The sequence below is a fragment of the Medicago sativa genome, chromosome 5, assembly GCF_051527215.1.
Source record: "Medicago sativa cultivar Bolivia chromosome 5, Bolivia_mono, whole genome shotgun sequence".
Classification (NCBI taxonomy): domain Eukaryota; kingdom Viridiplantae; phylum Streptophyta; class Magnoliopsida; order Fabales; family Fabaceae; genus Medicago; species Medicago sativa.
The window spans coordinates 15,240,982-15,257,769 of record NC_140753.1 but is presented as its reverse complement, the minus strand read 5'-3'; the positions used below and the strand labels follow the sequence as shown (position 1 = coordinate 15,257,769).

The following is a 16,788-nucleotide window of genomic DNA, read 5'->3' as shown; positions in this document are numbered from 1 at the left end:
GAAAGGACAAAAGAACTAGACGATAAAATAAAATGCGGTACCATTTTCATTCATGCTTGCACAACAAGCATCACTTCAAATGTGAAGGTGTAGTTACAGCAGAACGCCGTAACAGATCTTGACCGTCTGATCTTCAATCGGCGGTTGAACTTGTTTTATTTTTTAAAACCAATTTTAAAATTTAAACCATCTGATCTCAAATTAATAATAATTGAGATTGACTACAACGTGAAATTGTGTTTTTTTAGAGTAAGGAATCAAGGTCCAAATGTGATAGGGTATAGATAGTATGTCTGAGATTTTTTTTTTTTTTTTCTCATGTAGATTTTATTTTAAGAAGTAGTTTCAAACAATATAACTCTCTACATCTCAAAATGAGCGACCCAATTCATTGTTTCACATAATATATAATTTTGACCTTTAATATATTTCATGCTTTATTAGTCTTCGTGAGCTTAGCTCAGTTGATATGGACAATGCATAATATATGTAAAGTCCGAGGTTCGAATCCCGGCCACCACAAAAAAAAAAATCATGCTTTATTAGAAGAAAAAAAACAAACATTTTGAAAATAGTCAATGAGACAAATCTAACATCTTATATGGTGTCATTTGTGATTATATATTAATAAAAAAATGGTCAAAATATATTATGTTAATAGAACACATAATCAAATTAGATCTCTGATTTTGGAAATGGGATTTTAGTACATAAAGGGGGTTTATTCAAAAATAAATAAACTCTTTAAAGTTTAAGTCATTTCATTGGTTTGTGTTTTCTAGCATGTTATAAAAATTATTTGATTCGTTAAAGATGTTTAAATTAAAGATTTTATCCCTAAAAAAAGTTAAAGGTTTTAAGAAATAAAAAACAAATTTTGTGAAAAACATTATATATTTTGTTCAAAGGTAGGAATAGAAGAAGTTGTGTTGCATCATTAACTTCAAGAGATGTTAGTTACCAACTTATTTGTGTTTTTTTAGATAATGTCATGGCGTTTGAAGTTGGATGTTCCTTTGTTTGATAGGAGGATGAACCTCTCCTTATACCAATGCACAATTCTAAAATTTATGGAGGATTTGTGAAGCCTAAAAGATAAGCCAAGAAAGAAAGCTGAAGAGTACTCTTTCCAAGTCCCATGTCAAGTAGTGTGAAGAAAAAAGAAGTGGAATGCTAGTAGAGGTGTCAAATGGGCTGGCCCGGTCCAAGAGACCCGACTATATAAATAGTCAGTCTGGCCCAACCCATTTATAATTGGGCCTCAAATTATAGAGACCGGCCCGACCCGTGTGGGCCATGGGCCAGCCCGGCCTGCCCCGTTTATGTTTTATTTTTTTAATTTATTCACTCTTTTTTATGTATTTTTTATGTATTAGTTACTCACCACAATTTTTTTTGAAGGAACTCACCACAATTTAACTCACCACAATTTTTTTGTTAAAATATGATTGGATGGACATAAAAATGTAAATAATTTTAAAATTTTAAAACTTTAAACTAAATTCATTCAAATTTATTAAGTTTATTTATTTAAATATTATTAATAAATTTTAAATTAGTTGATAATTTTTTTAAAAAATATACTGTTTTTTAACAAAAATTAAATGAAATATCAATAATGGGTCGGCCCAAAGTCTGATGGGTCAGCCCACCCGATCTATTTTTGTATGGATCAAATGGGCTTGGTTAAAAAAGCCCGAGTGCATTTTGGGCTAGTTTTCTAGGCCCGGCCCAAAATATGGCCTAATGGGCCGTCCCATTAGCCCGGCCCATTTTTTGACAGCTCTAAATGTTAGTATAAATATAGTTATATTGAGTTTTCTTCACCACAACATCTTTAGTCTCCTAGATGTACTTGGGGTTTGGGTAGTTGTGTCGTTTTATCTTGAGAGGGTTTACAATTTATCTGTGCAAAAATTGCAATTGATAGAGGATTTGCAATTTTTTTAAGCAAAAATTGTACTTCATTTTAAAATGAGTGTTGTTTTAGCAAAAAAAAAAAATTGTTTCAAGAATGAATGTCACTTGTACTTTTCAATGTAGAATTATTATTTTACTTCCAATTGTACCCTCTAATTAATTGAGTGTACACTACTTCCAAAGACTTACACCAATAGTAAATAAGGTTAGTTTAGTAAAATTGTCATGTCTTTTAACATCATTATTACATTTCTTAATTCATGTGTAAAATTTTAAACGATGCTCGTTTTAAAACAGATGGAGTAATTTACAATTTGCAATTTTTCTCATGTAAAAGTTATAATTGTAAAAATTGTAGTTGAGTAATAAGTATTTTATAAAGAGATTGTGGATGGAGGAATCAAATACCAAACCGCAATCTTACGAGTTATTTTGTATTTTTACTTCTTTTGCGGTTGTGTTTCCGTTATGTAAAATAAAATCAGTGATTTTCCCAACATGCTAACTATTCTATGCAAATTGATAAGAATATTTATTTCCTCTATGATTACATTACCAACAAGTTGAAGAAAGAAAGAAGACACACATCAAATAAAATAGTGAGGACTGGTGTTTATAATTAAGTTAAGCTCTAAAGGAGATCTAGTGTCCATTAGTTCGATTTGTTGGGTCATGGATCTTAAGCTTTGACCACTAAAATCTAATACCCACTAACACTCCACAATGGGAATATGCAAAAAAATATCTAACGTGATATCAAATTTCAATATGGCCTATAATCCCACTAAATATTAAACAAAGCCATGATTCAAACACAAATGAGACCATGTAGTCACAATTCATTGCCACTAAAACAACTATTTCAGTTAGATTTAAAGGAATGTTGGGTAGTTCAATTGATTTGAGTTAAAAGTTAAAGAGATAAATATCGAAGTTATTTGAGACATATGAGCTCGACAAAGCTCTAATGCAATAGACACTGTTCCATTTTCATTTGAATCTTTGGTCTTGTTTAGGCCAACGTACTCATTTCTAACATGATCTACGTACCTCATATTCTACTATCCAAAAGCTATAACTATTGTAATGAGGCAACTCAAGTGCATGGTGCAATGTGAGTCAATTTAAAATGTGTAGATATTTATGAAGGGATATACTTGAAAGTGACTACTTATAATTAAGTTAGTGCTAGTACTATATATATATATATATATATATATATATATATATATATATATATATATATATATACAGTTAAAACTCTATAAATTAATAATGCCAGGACCGGAGAAATTTATTAATTTAGAGAGTTATTAATTTATCGATAAATTAATAATTATTAATTTAAAGAGTTTTTAAGTAATTATACTGTACATACCAAACATAAAGGCAAATTAGTTTATGCCTCTTAGAATTACGTTGCAGCGAACCTTGGGACTCAACGTATATTAGTAACTACTGTGTTCATATGAATTGGAAATCAATAATGACTTTTGAAGTACAGTAAATGTAAACAAGAGGAACAAATGTGTTCAATGTATTCTTAATATATTTTTTTTCAGTTTATATGAATTATTAATTTATAATTTTCTTGGGACCGAAAATTCTAAAGGGATCTCCCGAAAAATTATCATCTTATTATTTTATCGAGTTTTTCAATTTTTTACATTGGCCCAAGTCGGGACCGGACAAATTTATTATTTTAGAGAGTTTATTAATTTACCGAGTATTAAATTAAAGAGCTTCTACTGTATATATATGGGTTATGATAGAAGACACCTTTTATAAAGATGTCTTTTATCAAGTTACTCTGTGAGCATTTGCGAAAAGACACCAACTTACTTTTATGAAGGTGTCTTTTAACAAAATTATAACTAAAAAGTAAAAATCACACCTTAAGGTGTGACTTGTTAAAAGACACCACCAAAGAGTGACTTGTAACAAAACCATATATATATAGGGGTTTGCTAGAACACACCCACTAGTTTTTATGTGGGAGTGTTTTAGCAAGTAAATAACTAAAAAGTGGTTAAATACACCCTAAGGTGTATGTTGCTATAACACACCTTCTAACAATAACAAGTGGGTGTGTTCTAGCAAATCCTATAGGCATTTGCTAGAACACACCCACTACTTTTTATGTGGGAGTGTTTTAGCAAGTAAATAACTAAAAAGTGGTTAATTACACCCTAAGGTGTAGCTTTGCTAAAACACTCCCACATAAAAACTAGTGGGTGTGTTCTAGCAAACCCCATATATATATATATATATATATATATATATATATATATATATATATATATATATATATATATATTGACAATCAAAATTCAACAACCAATTTCAACACCGTATGGCTTTATGAAGGAATTATAGGCTAGCACGCATTTCAAGACAATACAAAACATTAAAAAAAATTAACTTTGTACTGTTAACCGTATGAAAAGACGGTGGGAACAACTTATTTGACTTTCATCAATCATTCCTTATATATATATATATATATATATATATATATATATATATATATATATATATATATATATATATATATATATAGGGATGAGAATAGGCTAGGCCGAGCTAAGCTTTAAATTTGCAAGGAAAGTCTGGCCTGTCATATTTTTTTAAAGCCTAAGCCTGGCCTGCGGTCTGTCATAGGCCTACTTTTTAGGCCTGAGCGTGGCCTTCTGAAAGTCTGATACGGCCTGCTAGCCTGTTTAAAAGCCTATATCTTATGAACATCTTTAAATAAGCAATGTGATATAAGTTTAAATGGACTAGGGAACTAATAATTTAATTAGATTAAACTCTCTTTTGATAATCTACACGAGGTTTTAGGGAATTCGACTATATATTGTATCATATTTCTATTCTAGTATATAATAATACATTTATATATGTAAAAAAATTAATGTAATAATAAATAATATTATTCATATTACTTAAATAGGCCGGCCTAATAGGCTTAAGAGACTTTATGTGAGGCCTGTGGCCTGGCCTCTTAAGCTAAATAGGCTTAAAAAAAAGCCTAGGCCTTCTCTATTTAAGAAAAAAGTCTGGCCTGGTCTGACCTGTCGTAGGCTAGGCCGTAGGCCCCTGTAGGCCGGTCTGGCCTATTCCCATCCCTATATATATGGATATATAAGGGATCAAAGGCTACGGTTGTATCCAAATCCAATGAAACATCTTTGGTGAAAATGATTCATCAAAGATCATCCACCTCCTGATTTGGTCTAGTTAGTGAATACGGCTTCTTTCTTTGTGGAGCCCTACATGCAATTGGAAGGACTTCTTTACCAAAGCATCACTTCAACAACATAGATCATATAGGCTTGTGAATTTGGATTATTTTCCAGCTCATAGGAGATAATTTCAAATAAGGGGATATTTTTATTAGCTTATTTTGAAGAAAAAAAATTAAATAAGATTAGTTCAAAAAAATAATAAGTAAAAACCAATTTTAACTTATACCATAAGCTAGTAATTAAAAATTTAACTTATACCATAAGCTAGTAATTAAAAAAGAAGATGCAATTGTTAATTTGTTATGATTGATAATCTTACAAGCATGGATTTAGACTATGAACTAATGCCACTTATTCAATGGTTCTATACATTTCCATGCTCTCAAGTTGTTGTAAAATTTGTGACTACTCAAATATCACTTTTTTTTCATATAGGATCATACTCGTGGACCCAACATTTTAGTATATCTTTGGTGAAAAACATAAAATCCAGCGAAAAGCTAGCAAATGAACTTTTTGTCATAAAATACATCTAAATTTGTTGATTGAGTATTGAAATTGTAAACATCTGCTTACGTGTGACACTGACAAATATTGTTTGCCAGCCACAAAGTTTGTTATGATTGATTCCTAATTCGATCATCATTTGAAATTCAAGTGACATTGTCATCGACCACCAAAGGAACATGTCAAGTGACATTTTCATACAATGCCAACTAACTCATCAAGATGGTAAAGGTAGTAGCATCTTGCTAAAATTATCATCATTAACAACACTTCATTCAAAACATTGATATTTTTTTGTCCCCTTAACAACCTTCAATTTAATTTTGTAAAATGGGACTGTAAATTTACGAATTTTTTTCTTCTTTCAAGTTTTCGGAAAGAGTTTACTTGAACAAGTGATTTAATGCAAAAGGAACTTAACAACGTTAAGAATCGTCGCTGAATTTCCCTATAGTTAGATTAGTCAAAAACGATAAATGCACAATAACAAAATACAAAGATTCATAACCGAGTTCGGCCAAATCTACCTACCTCTCCGAGCTGCTGCAAACCTTTCTATTAAAAAGAAAAATTTCACATTGTTTACAAACACTAACAATCACTCACTCCCCAAAACTCAATTAAACTATTACAACATTGAGAGAATTGTTCTCTCAATGTTGTAATTATTCTTCTCAAGTTGGAATGAATTTACTCTTCATCCATCACCTCTATTTACAGGTGATTTAAGTCTCTTGCTTCATGGCTAAGCAATGACCAATCAATTTTCATGGCCAAGATACTTGCTAGCTAAGTTTTATACCTTGGTTGCTAAGTTTACTTGGTGACGAAGTTAACTTGACTAAGGCATGACTAACAATCTCTCATTTGAATAATGATTTCAATCTGTCTTCATAACCGAATTATGCAACAACCTTTTCTATTTTATTACTGTAGCACGCCAACTAAAGTTCAATACAACTTCAGTTTGTCGATGGTTACCATTTTTGTCAACATGTCTACTGGATTCCTACTTCCTTTAATCTTCTTCAATGTTAGCACCTCATCCTCAAGAAATTTTTTGATGAAGTGATAAAGAACATGAATGATTTTTGGTCTTGAATGAAATATTGAATTCTTTGCTAGATGTATCACACTTTGACTATCATTGTACAAAGCAATATGCTCCTACATGAAACCCATCTTTGTTAACAACCCTAATGGAGCACCAAACAATTAGTTTACTCTTCCTTTCCACAACCGCCAAAACATAAAAGAGAGTCAGGTTGAAGAATTCAACGGCAAGCCAAATTATCCTTAGTTTGTAGTCTTTTATTCAACAACCATCAAACAAAAAGAGACACTTTTAAAGGCACACTTTTGTTCCTGATGATGTGTTTTGTAGATGATTGATGTTGTTGTTCATCATAAGCAAATAATTTGTAGACTTATTTTACCGAATAACCTTGAGCTAGATTAGTCTTCCAAAACCAAGTATCATCAACAGAGTTCTGCAAGACAATATTATCAAACACAAAGCAACACTTTGCAACCAATTCATCATCCCTCTCCCCCTATATCCCTTGACCCCCTCCCCTCAGCCTAACCTCCTTATCTCTTCCGCCGAAATATATGTATCAACAAAAATGTCAAAAAGCCTACTAAATCCAACTCGTAAAGGTCCTTCATTCAACCAAGGATCGATCCAAAAGAAAGAACTTTCATCATTCTCCAAATGACACCACATTCCATTCTCAAACCAACCACCCTCATGCTCACTCACACCCTTTCCAATACCCCATAATCTTTCCGCCAACAAGACACCTATGAACCCCCACCCTTAATGTGCCCCTTTTACCCTATATTTTGTCACCAAAACTTTGTACCATAACCTTCGCTTATCAACATGTAACCTCAAGCACCACTTTCCTAACAAGTCAAATTAAATTTCCTAATCTTCCAAACCCCCAAACCTCATACCTCCTTCTCAAAACAAATTATATCCCAACTGATTCAATTAATTTTGCAATCACCCTCACTCTCACCCAAACAAAATTAAAAGGAGATTCTATTAAAAAAATGACATGTGGGAGCCTTAAAGAAGGAAAACAAGTAAACAAGTTACATTATTTTCTATTGTATTTTTTGAAGTAAAATATTATAATTGATATTTTTAATTACCAAACATAAAGTTGCTTTTTCATCTTTTTTTTTTTTTTACTATTCTCATTTTATTTTCCTCAATGTTTCCGAACAATTATTTTCTTCTCTTTTAATCTTGAAACACTCTATTTTTTAATCATTTTTTCCTCTATTTATTAAGGGTGAAAATTCTCTCTATTTCTTCTTGATCACATCCAAATAATGTCGGGATCCACCACTATTCATGGACTTTGTGATAATCATGTAGTTTATTGTAATTTTGCACAAGCTATAAAATATGACTTTTAAAAATGACGGTGGATCACAGTGATTCTAACAAATTCATCAAACTACTAAACATGCACTATAATTTAAAGTTAACATGAATGTATTTCAAACATGAATAATATTAGATTCTACTAATTTTTTGTCATAATCAATTTTACCTAATTACATCATATAAAATAAATTTTTGTTGTTCTAGAAACAAATTGTTGGGGAGATTGTGAAAATGTCGAAAACAAGGGCATATCAAAGATTCAAAAACATTAAAACATGGAAATGTAAGTCACTGTCTTATCTTATCTTATAAATACAATTTTAGTTCATTAATAACCGATATGAGATTAACTACTCACACTTTAACTCAACACACAATAACAAATGAAATAAACGTGGAAGTTTCAAGTTGGTTATGGAGTTATGGTGTTGTACTTGTAGCTAAAGTGGACACCTATATTTTACGTGTCTCTTGTTTTATCCACCAATGTGCTTTATAATAATCTAAATGTCACAGTACTCTTGAATGCAGCTTAGTACTTGATACCAATACATACTCACAAATTTAGAGTGCAAAACAAATAATATTATTGATTAAATCACATTAAAAGATACATACATTATACATTATTACATTATACATATGCATATCAATTTTTTCATCATAACTGCACTTGACTTTCATGAAATAGGTTCCTATGATGCCTTTATATAGAGGTTGGCCTGAAAAGAGAGTGTTAAATTTTGAAGCATTGCCTTAAATTATGAAAGCAATGATCTTAAACGGTTAGACACCATGGTTTTAAATCGACCTAGATATGGAGAAAGTACTCCCTCCGTTTTAAAATATAAGCAAAATTCACTTTTTAAGTTCATTTATTTAATGATGTATGTGGTCCATATTATAAATTGAAATGTACCTTAGCCATACCTATCAATATATATCAACTTTTAGCCATACCTATCAATATATATCAACTTTTTTGCAATTAAAATTTACAACAACATCAGAAAATACACGTGTGACATTTGGCTCTAGTCATTAGAGCTACAAAGCAGTGACTCATCATTTCTGGCTAAGATTATAGAATTTATAGCAAAGTCATAAAGTACAAATTCTTTTTCGGTTCTTCAAAATATAATTTCTAAGGAAAAAGGACAAATAATTGGAAGTCGACCACATCATCATGAAGAAATTGGTTCTTCTTTTTTCCCTTTATCATTAAATTGTGGGCTAGTGGACCGGTAAGCCGTAGGTCCATATGCTTAGATCAAAAGAGTAGGACTTAAATGTTTGTCATAGTTTTGCTTATCTCTTTTATGCATGGTGCTCTAAATTTATTTAACCATTCGATTATTTAGGGAAAATGAGTTTTGGTAATTCAGAGTTAGAGTAAGAGTTAAGTTAAACCTAACAATATTTATCTCTTTCCATGTTATATATATCTTCACCCAAAAGGTATTATACTATCGTATATATATAATTATCTTTATTTAGTTCATATTTTTAATCACTATGAACTATCCACCACTCACATTTGATTTTTATTTATCGGATGTTCCTTGGGGGACATCTACCCACTACTAACATTTGAATTTTCAATTCAACACTTTCAAAAAATTTGTTTGAAATGTACACTTCAATTTGAAATTTGTAAACATATATATACCATTTATAACTTTGGTTGAAAAATATCCTAGCCCATAGTTAATAACTTTCATTTTTATATTCTTTTTTCTTGATCTCTCGGATAAAATTTTCTGATTCTGATACAAAATCTACATAATCATTCCAGTTAGCTTACACGTATTGCAACTTAATTAATTATGAGGAGAATATATAACATGAGAAAATGTCCTTCTTGCGGTGCCGTGGTTTGATTATTATATATACAGAAAATAGTATTAACCCTAAGTTTTCAAAGTATATACTACATCAACAGCTAAGCAGTGTGCAACTTCAAGGCCCACACAACCTACCAATTTTTTGTTCTCAACTTTGAAATATCAATGAAATTGAATCAACATATTATACTCGTAAGAAAGTTGAATGATATGTATCAGCTTTCCTAGTAAAGTTCAATTCACTTACAGATATATATATATATATATATATATATATATATATATATATATATATATATATATATATATATATATATATATATATATATATGTGTGTCTTCTACTATGTGTATTGTGGAAAGATAGCTATGACATGCTCATAAACGTAAAAGGCAATTTGTTTTGTTACAAACATGCACAATTACGAACTACGTACAAACGTTTCATATGTGGATACATATGGATGGTGTCACACTGATGGAGACATCAAAATATGATAGAACTAGAAACAAAAGTAGTAGCAAAAAATCCCTCAAAAAAAAAAAGTAGTAGCAAAAAAGAACTATATGACTATGTCGGGCAAAGTGTATTTCCAAAAATGTGAAAGGTTGAGAACACATTGTGAATGAAGTATGTGTTTTGATGAGTGTTAAATTTTGATAAGTTAGAAAGGTTTGTTGGAGAATAAGATCACTATAATGATTTGCCAATGAAATGTGTTTGCATCCATCCAATTATCCTTGAAATAATATTACATCTCAAATGTATTTAGACTATATTACTTTTGTACTATTAGATTTGTTTCAAATTTTCAACAAAATTAATTAGAAATTAGATAGAATCATATATAATTTTAATTGTCATTGGGATATAATATAGTATTCTATCTAATTAATTTGGTTGAAATTTTTAATATGAAAACATTAACGAAACATTTTAACGTCTGACGTAGAACGGAAGTAAGGATTAGCAAGCGATAAACCTAAAAGATAAACAGACAGGTTGCAAGGGACAAACATATCAAATAAGGATTTTCGGAATCCATCAGAATTGAGAAAAGTTCTCTATAATTTTATTGAACGAAAATATGTTTTGTAGGCTATGAAAGTTCTGTTTAAAACTAGGGGGAATAACAAACCCAAATGGGCCGAAAAATAACAAACTGAAATAAAACAGAAAAATAATAAATATGCTGAAATATTAAAATGCGGTTATGCTAGTGAGGTTTGTGGTTTTCCGAAAAAGTATTATTCGAGTCAATCCGACATTGGATATCAAATCTGCACTATTCTAAGTGAGCATTTCTTGTGCGCCACTTCATCTTCGATACGCGCCGTCAGTTTGCCTACATCAGTCAGAGACTATTTTGACTAATAAAGTGCACAATCAATGACTATTTTAAAATTTTGATACATTAAAATACTATTGTAAGTATTAGTTAGACATTCTGAAACCAAAATGACTAAAACAAAACTATACTTACAATTTGATTATCCTTTCCTATCTTTCGAGTTATGCATCATATTATTCCGAAAACATATATTATGAAGTACATGATATCATGAATGATTGAATACATGAAATGATTGTTCTAATTAATTAATTTTTAAAACAATGAAGGAGCAATTAACAGAAATTGATTGAAGAAAACCCACACATGAGAGGAGCAGCCATACGTGGGGGGAGTATTGCTTGATTATACAACCTGTACTCCTGAAACGACATGTGTAATTCAGATCTAAGGAACCTTAGACAATTTGATTCAACGTTATATGATATGTGTACAAGTATTAGTCAAAATTTGAATAAATGAAAAAATGTTATCCCTTTTAAACTTCTCTTTCCCCTCACAATCCACTCTTTAATTTTCTTCATTTTTCCATTCGTGCTATCTTATCCCTTTTATTAAAAAAAAATATAAAAATAGTATATTAAGTGTATTTATATTTGTAATAGATTCATTTACACTCAGACTTGCACTAATCCCCAGATAGTTTTTTTTTTGGTTGGTCTTAGTATCAATAATATACTTTGTTTTGGCCTTGAAGCATTCTAATGTGTACAAGACTAATCAATTGAAGTATGGATCTTATATTTTTACATCATCACATACATCACAATCTCTCTTAGTAGATATTTTCAAATTTTAATAAAATATTATTTATTTATTATCCATGTATAAAAATTATGATAAAGATGAATGAGAAGTTTAGGATTTTGAGTAATTAAGATAATTAAGATATAAAAAAAGAAAATGATTCTTGACCCAAAAAAAATAAAATAAAAGGATAAATGAAGATAAAGATACATATAAAATTAGAAGCACAATAATATTGAATGCATATTTTTCAAGTAATTAAAAATATTCAATCAGGTGTCTCTAACAAATGTCCTTAGGAAACTTGTTAGTTGGACACAAATTATTTGTGGGTTACAAGGTGAGACAAAATGTAATAAGTAACAACTACCAATACAATCTTTTGAGGACTTTTCCTCAAAATTGAAAAGAAAAAAAAAGTTAAAAAACAAAAAAAGAACCCAAACTATTTGCTCTTGCTATGAAACCTCTTATATACACTTGACAAACTCCATCCCTATTTCTGTTCTATTCTCAAGAATACCCTTTGGGTGTTTATAGGCCAAAAAGAAAGCAAGAGTTGATCTAATCTCCCTTGCAACATTGTCTTGATCTTTCCTCATTTTGCTGAGAGAGTTAGAGCCAATTTTGATAACATGATAAGAATTCATTATTTCCATATTTAAAATGATTCTATAGAATATGGTGTGGCTGATCAATTTTATGTTGGAGTGATATCTACTTCTTAGGATATAATGTTATGGGCAATCCATTTTGGGGAAGAGCAAAAGGGCCATATTGAATCCCATTCTTTGTACCCTCCACAGACCACCTGCACATAATAATTCAAACAAAACTTAGAAACAAACTTCTAAAATTTAGAATATGTCAAACACCAAACTTAGTGCATGTTTAGATCAGATTTAGTTTGACGAAATTACAGTTGCATCATGATTTTTTAAATCTCTAAAGTCTAATCATTGCATATCACCGTAATTTACGACAAACTTTCCGTCGATCTAAACATACATTTAGAGGATCCAAACACTATATTTTAGTGAAAATTTTACTTGTAATCAAGTTTTACCAACCTGTACTTTGTGGTCAGATGATGTAAGAGGACTAAAATCTCCATCTTGGCTAATTCATTGCCAGGACAAGCGTGGATCCCACTGCCAAATGGCATAAAAGTATTGGGTTTTGTGGCAGCCTGGCAAATGATTAATAGAATCTATCAAACTCTTGGATCTTTTGTATTAACACATGAATAAGGAAAAAAAACAAAACAAAACTATGGTAAATAGTAATGCATAATAGTTCCTGCTCAATAATTACCTCAAATCTTGAAGGATCAAACTTTTCTGGATCTTTGAAGTTGTTTGGACTATGATGTATATTCCTAAACAAGGGCAATACTTTCCACCCTTTTGGTATAAGATACCCTAAAGAAGAAGAAAAACACCAAACATAGAATCTATAAGTCTAAAGGCAAAGGAAAAAAAATGAAAATTTAAGGTATCATATAAGATTTGGAAAAATATTGACCTTGATATTCAACATCTTCAACTGCTTCTCTAAAAGTGAAAGACAAAATTGAAGCAACCCTAAGAGTCTCTTGAATAACCCTTGAAGTTATAACCATTTTCTTTGTATCTTCCCAATTAAGACCCTTTTCTTCACCATTTTCTTCTTTGCTCTTCAATATAGATTCTTGTTCCTCCTATTAAAACATGTCAAAACAAAGTAAGAACTAATTTTTCAAGCCACCAAAAAATAATAAATATTTTTTTTTTACAAAACAATGATTGAAGGATAAAGGTAGGACCCTAAACACTTACAATCACTGATTCTAGGACATTGATATTTTCACCAAGGTACTTAACAATCCACGTAAGCACACTAGCTGTGGTATCACGAGCTGCAAAAATAACTCCAATTACATTATCTGCTATTTGTTCATCACTTAGTCCTGATTTTTCATCCATGAATGAACCTAACAAATCTTTGTATTCTTGTTTCTTCTCTCTCCTACTTGAGATTATTTGAGCTAAGATCTGTGCAAGTTCTTTTCTTGCTTTCATTGCCTTGTGGAAGAGTGTTCCTGGAAGATTAATTGGCATTGAATTGTACCCTTTTTCTAAAGTGTAGTAACATTGTTTTAATTGCTCTCTATAGTGAATTTCATCTTTTCCAAAAATTGAAAGTAGAGCAACGTTGAATGTGAACTGAAATGACCCAAAAATTGAAAATTAGCGAAAACCCATTATTTATTTTGTAAATTAATGAAATAAAACCCATTAGTTTAATCATTTTTTAAGAATATGATCATAGAAACAGAGTATACTCTGTTTTGCTCTGTTTTTTGCTCTGTTTTTTAGACTCACCGTTTTCATTTCAAGGAAAGTGGTGATTAAACGTCCTTCCATTGATTTAAGACTATCTTCAGCAATGGATTCAATGTCAGGAACAATATTTCTGATGGCTTCTGGCATGAAAGTACGAAGAACAAGTCTTCTTAAATTAGCATGATACTCTCCTTGATGAAAAAATATAGCTTGTTTTCCCAACATCCTCTCTTTGCTAGCTGGGAATGTTGGCTTGAAAAGTTGAGCTTTATTCAACACAAATTTTGCAGCTTCAGGACTTGAAATCATCACACATGGACACCCTAAAATGTGAGACTTGAACATAGAACCAAACCTAAAATATACAAGAAAATTTGAATATTTATGTTAGTGAAATTTTCCCATGAAAAGTGGTTGAATATGGATAAGATTGGAAAGTTTAAGAATTTTCCATCAACCTTTTGATTTTTGATGCAAAGAAGACATTAGGGTCTTGAGAATAAAGTTGAAAAGTTTCTCCTATGTAAGGCCAACCCATTGAACCAGGTGGGAGTGGCAAGTCATGTCTTTTTGAGACAAAGGATTTGATGAATATTCTGAACAGAACAATGAAGAGAATAGAAGTAATGAAACATAACATAATACTTAGTTCCATGTTTATGTTTATGTTTTTATGTTTATGTTAGTGTGAGTAAATTGTTATAAGAGAAAGAGAAGAAGAAAAAGAAGGTGTGTGACAAAATAAGTTGAACATATGAGGTATTTATAGACTTTGCATTAATTTGAGAGTGAAAAAAAATAATGAAGGAAGAAGAATGGAAGGAGGGAAAAAAGAAGAGAAGTTTTAGATTACAGCTCGATTTCCACACACGGAATCTCCCTCCAGCTGGTAATAGAAACTTTTTTATTTTGGTACAATAATTTAATTTGAGCAATGCTATATCTCTATAAAAATAACATTAAGAATTCTTCAAGAATAAAGAGTAGCCAATCACAATGCACTATTTGCCACAATTCAAGGAGGTGTGGCTGAAAAATAGGAAGTGGACAAATAAATCATCCAATTAAAATTTGCCAACTGTGTCTTGAAAAATTCTTGAAACTATTTTTCTTGAGAAGTAGCATTTTCCATTTAATTTTCTTTTAATGAAGAAGAAAAAGAGAGAAATAGTGTGCACGTGTCACAAGGGTTTGTACTTTATACAACTAAAAATAATGTACATATGGTCATGTTAACCGGTGCCCCCGGACACTGGTTAAAGAAACCAAAAAAAGAAAGTTTTAAATTAAAAAATATACTTTTTAAGCTTTTAATAAGTTTTCTTCAAAAAAAAAAAAAAAACTTTTAATAAGTTGACTGCACAAATTCCAATATGATACTATTATATTTGCTACCCCCGAGGACATCGGTTAACATTACCCTTTATAAAATTTAGAGTTTGGTTGACCGTATTATGTGTAATCTTGTGTATGATGATATGGAGAGTGAGTGGTGTCTTTGTTTTTTTGAACAAGATGAGTGGTGTCTTTGTTGGTTGAGAAGGTGGGATTAAGACTGCTGAAAAAAGGGTTTATAATCTTATCAATTAATTAATCATAATCATAGACATTATCACATAAGCGACCTTCCATATAAACCAAAAGGGGACCTTTTTTTTTTTTTGTGTCACTTGCATTTTCCGTACTAGATGGATTTCTCTTAATATTTTAAGAGTTTTAATGCAAATATGTTGGAGTTCTATTGCTTAGTGATTCTTTCTCAATATCATGTTTTTTTTCTTTCTACTCTCTTAACTTTCTGCCTAACACCTCTAGCTAACAAAAAGTAGAAGCAGCAACTCGTTGTAGGACACAAACAACAGGATCTATTTCTGTATCAAAACTAATCTCATTGGTGACAATAGAATAAACGTTGTTAAGAGTTTGTTCAAAATTCATTTGATCATTTGCTATCGAGTTATTTGGATCACCTGGGTTACATTTCAGATATCCAAGATTGAAACAGGGTTTCTCATATCGGATCGTATTAGGTATAGAAATATGTTTATTAGTAGTTGATACTTTTCTCTTTCATACCGATTTTGTAAAAATTTAGTTACATCCAATTAACAATATAGAGTTTTAATAGAGAATACTACTCCCTCCGTTCCTTTTTAAGTGTCACTTTTAGAGAAATTTTTTGTTCCTATTTAACTGTCACTTTCAAAGTTCAATGCAACAATAAATGTTGTTTTACCAACATTACCCTTAGTTATTTATTGTGGAGAGAGAAATATATGAAATAAGATATCAAATGATTAAGGCTATTATAGTAAAAGTATAGATTATTGTATAAGAAAAAGTAACATTTATTGAGTGTCTTGGTTTGTGTAAAATGTTAAAAAGTGACACTTAAAAAGGAACAGAGGTAGTAACAAAGACGGTTAGGGTTTCATAAAATACCAAT

At 30.6% G+C, this 16,788-nt stretch overlaps 1 protein-coding gene across 1 annotated transcript; it reads right to left on the bottom strand.

Annotated features, from left to right (window-relative positions):
• Positions 1-12,264: 12,264 nt before the first annotated feature.
• Positions 12,265-15,077, bottom strand: LOC146920425 (abscisic acid 8'-hydroxylase CYP707A2-like). The gene is made up of 7 exons (XM_085713853.1): positions 14,801-15,077; positions 14,382-14,697; positions 13,836-14,222; positions 13,543-13,717; positions 13,333-13,439; positions 13,089-13,207; positions 12,265-12,829 (listed from the first exon to the last, which is right to left on the bottom strand). The coding sequence occupies exons 1-7, from the start codon at positions 14,995-14,997 to the stop codon at positions 12,736-12,738; spliced, it is 1,395 nt and encodes a 464-aa protein (XP_085569979.1). The 5' UTR covers positions 14,998-15,077; the 3' UTR covers positions 12,265-12,735.
• Positions 15,078-16,788: the final 1,711 nt, after the last annotated feature.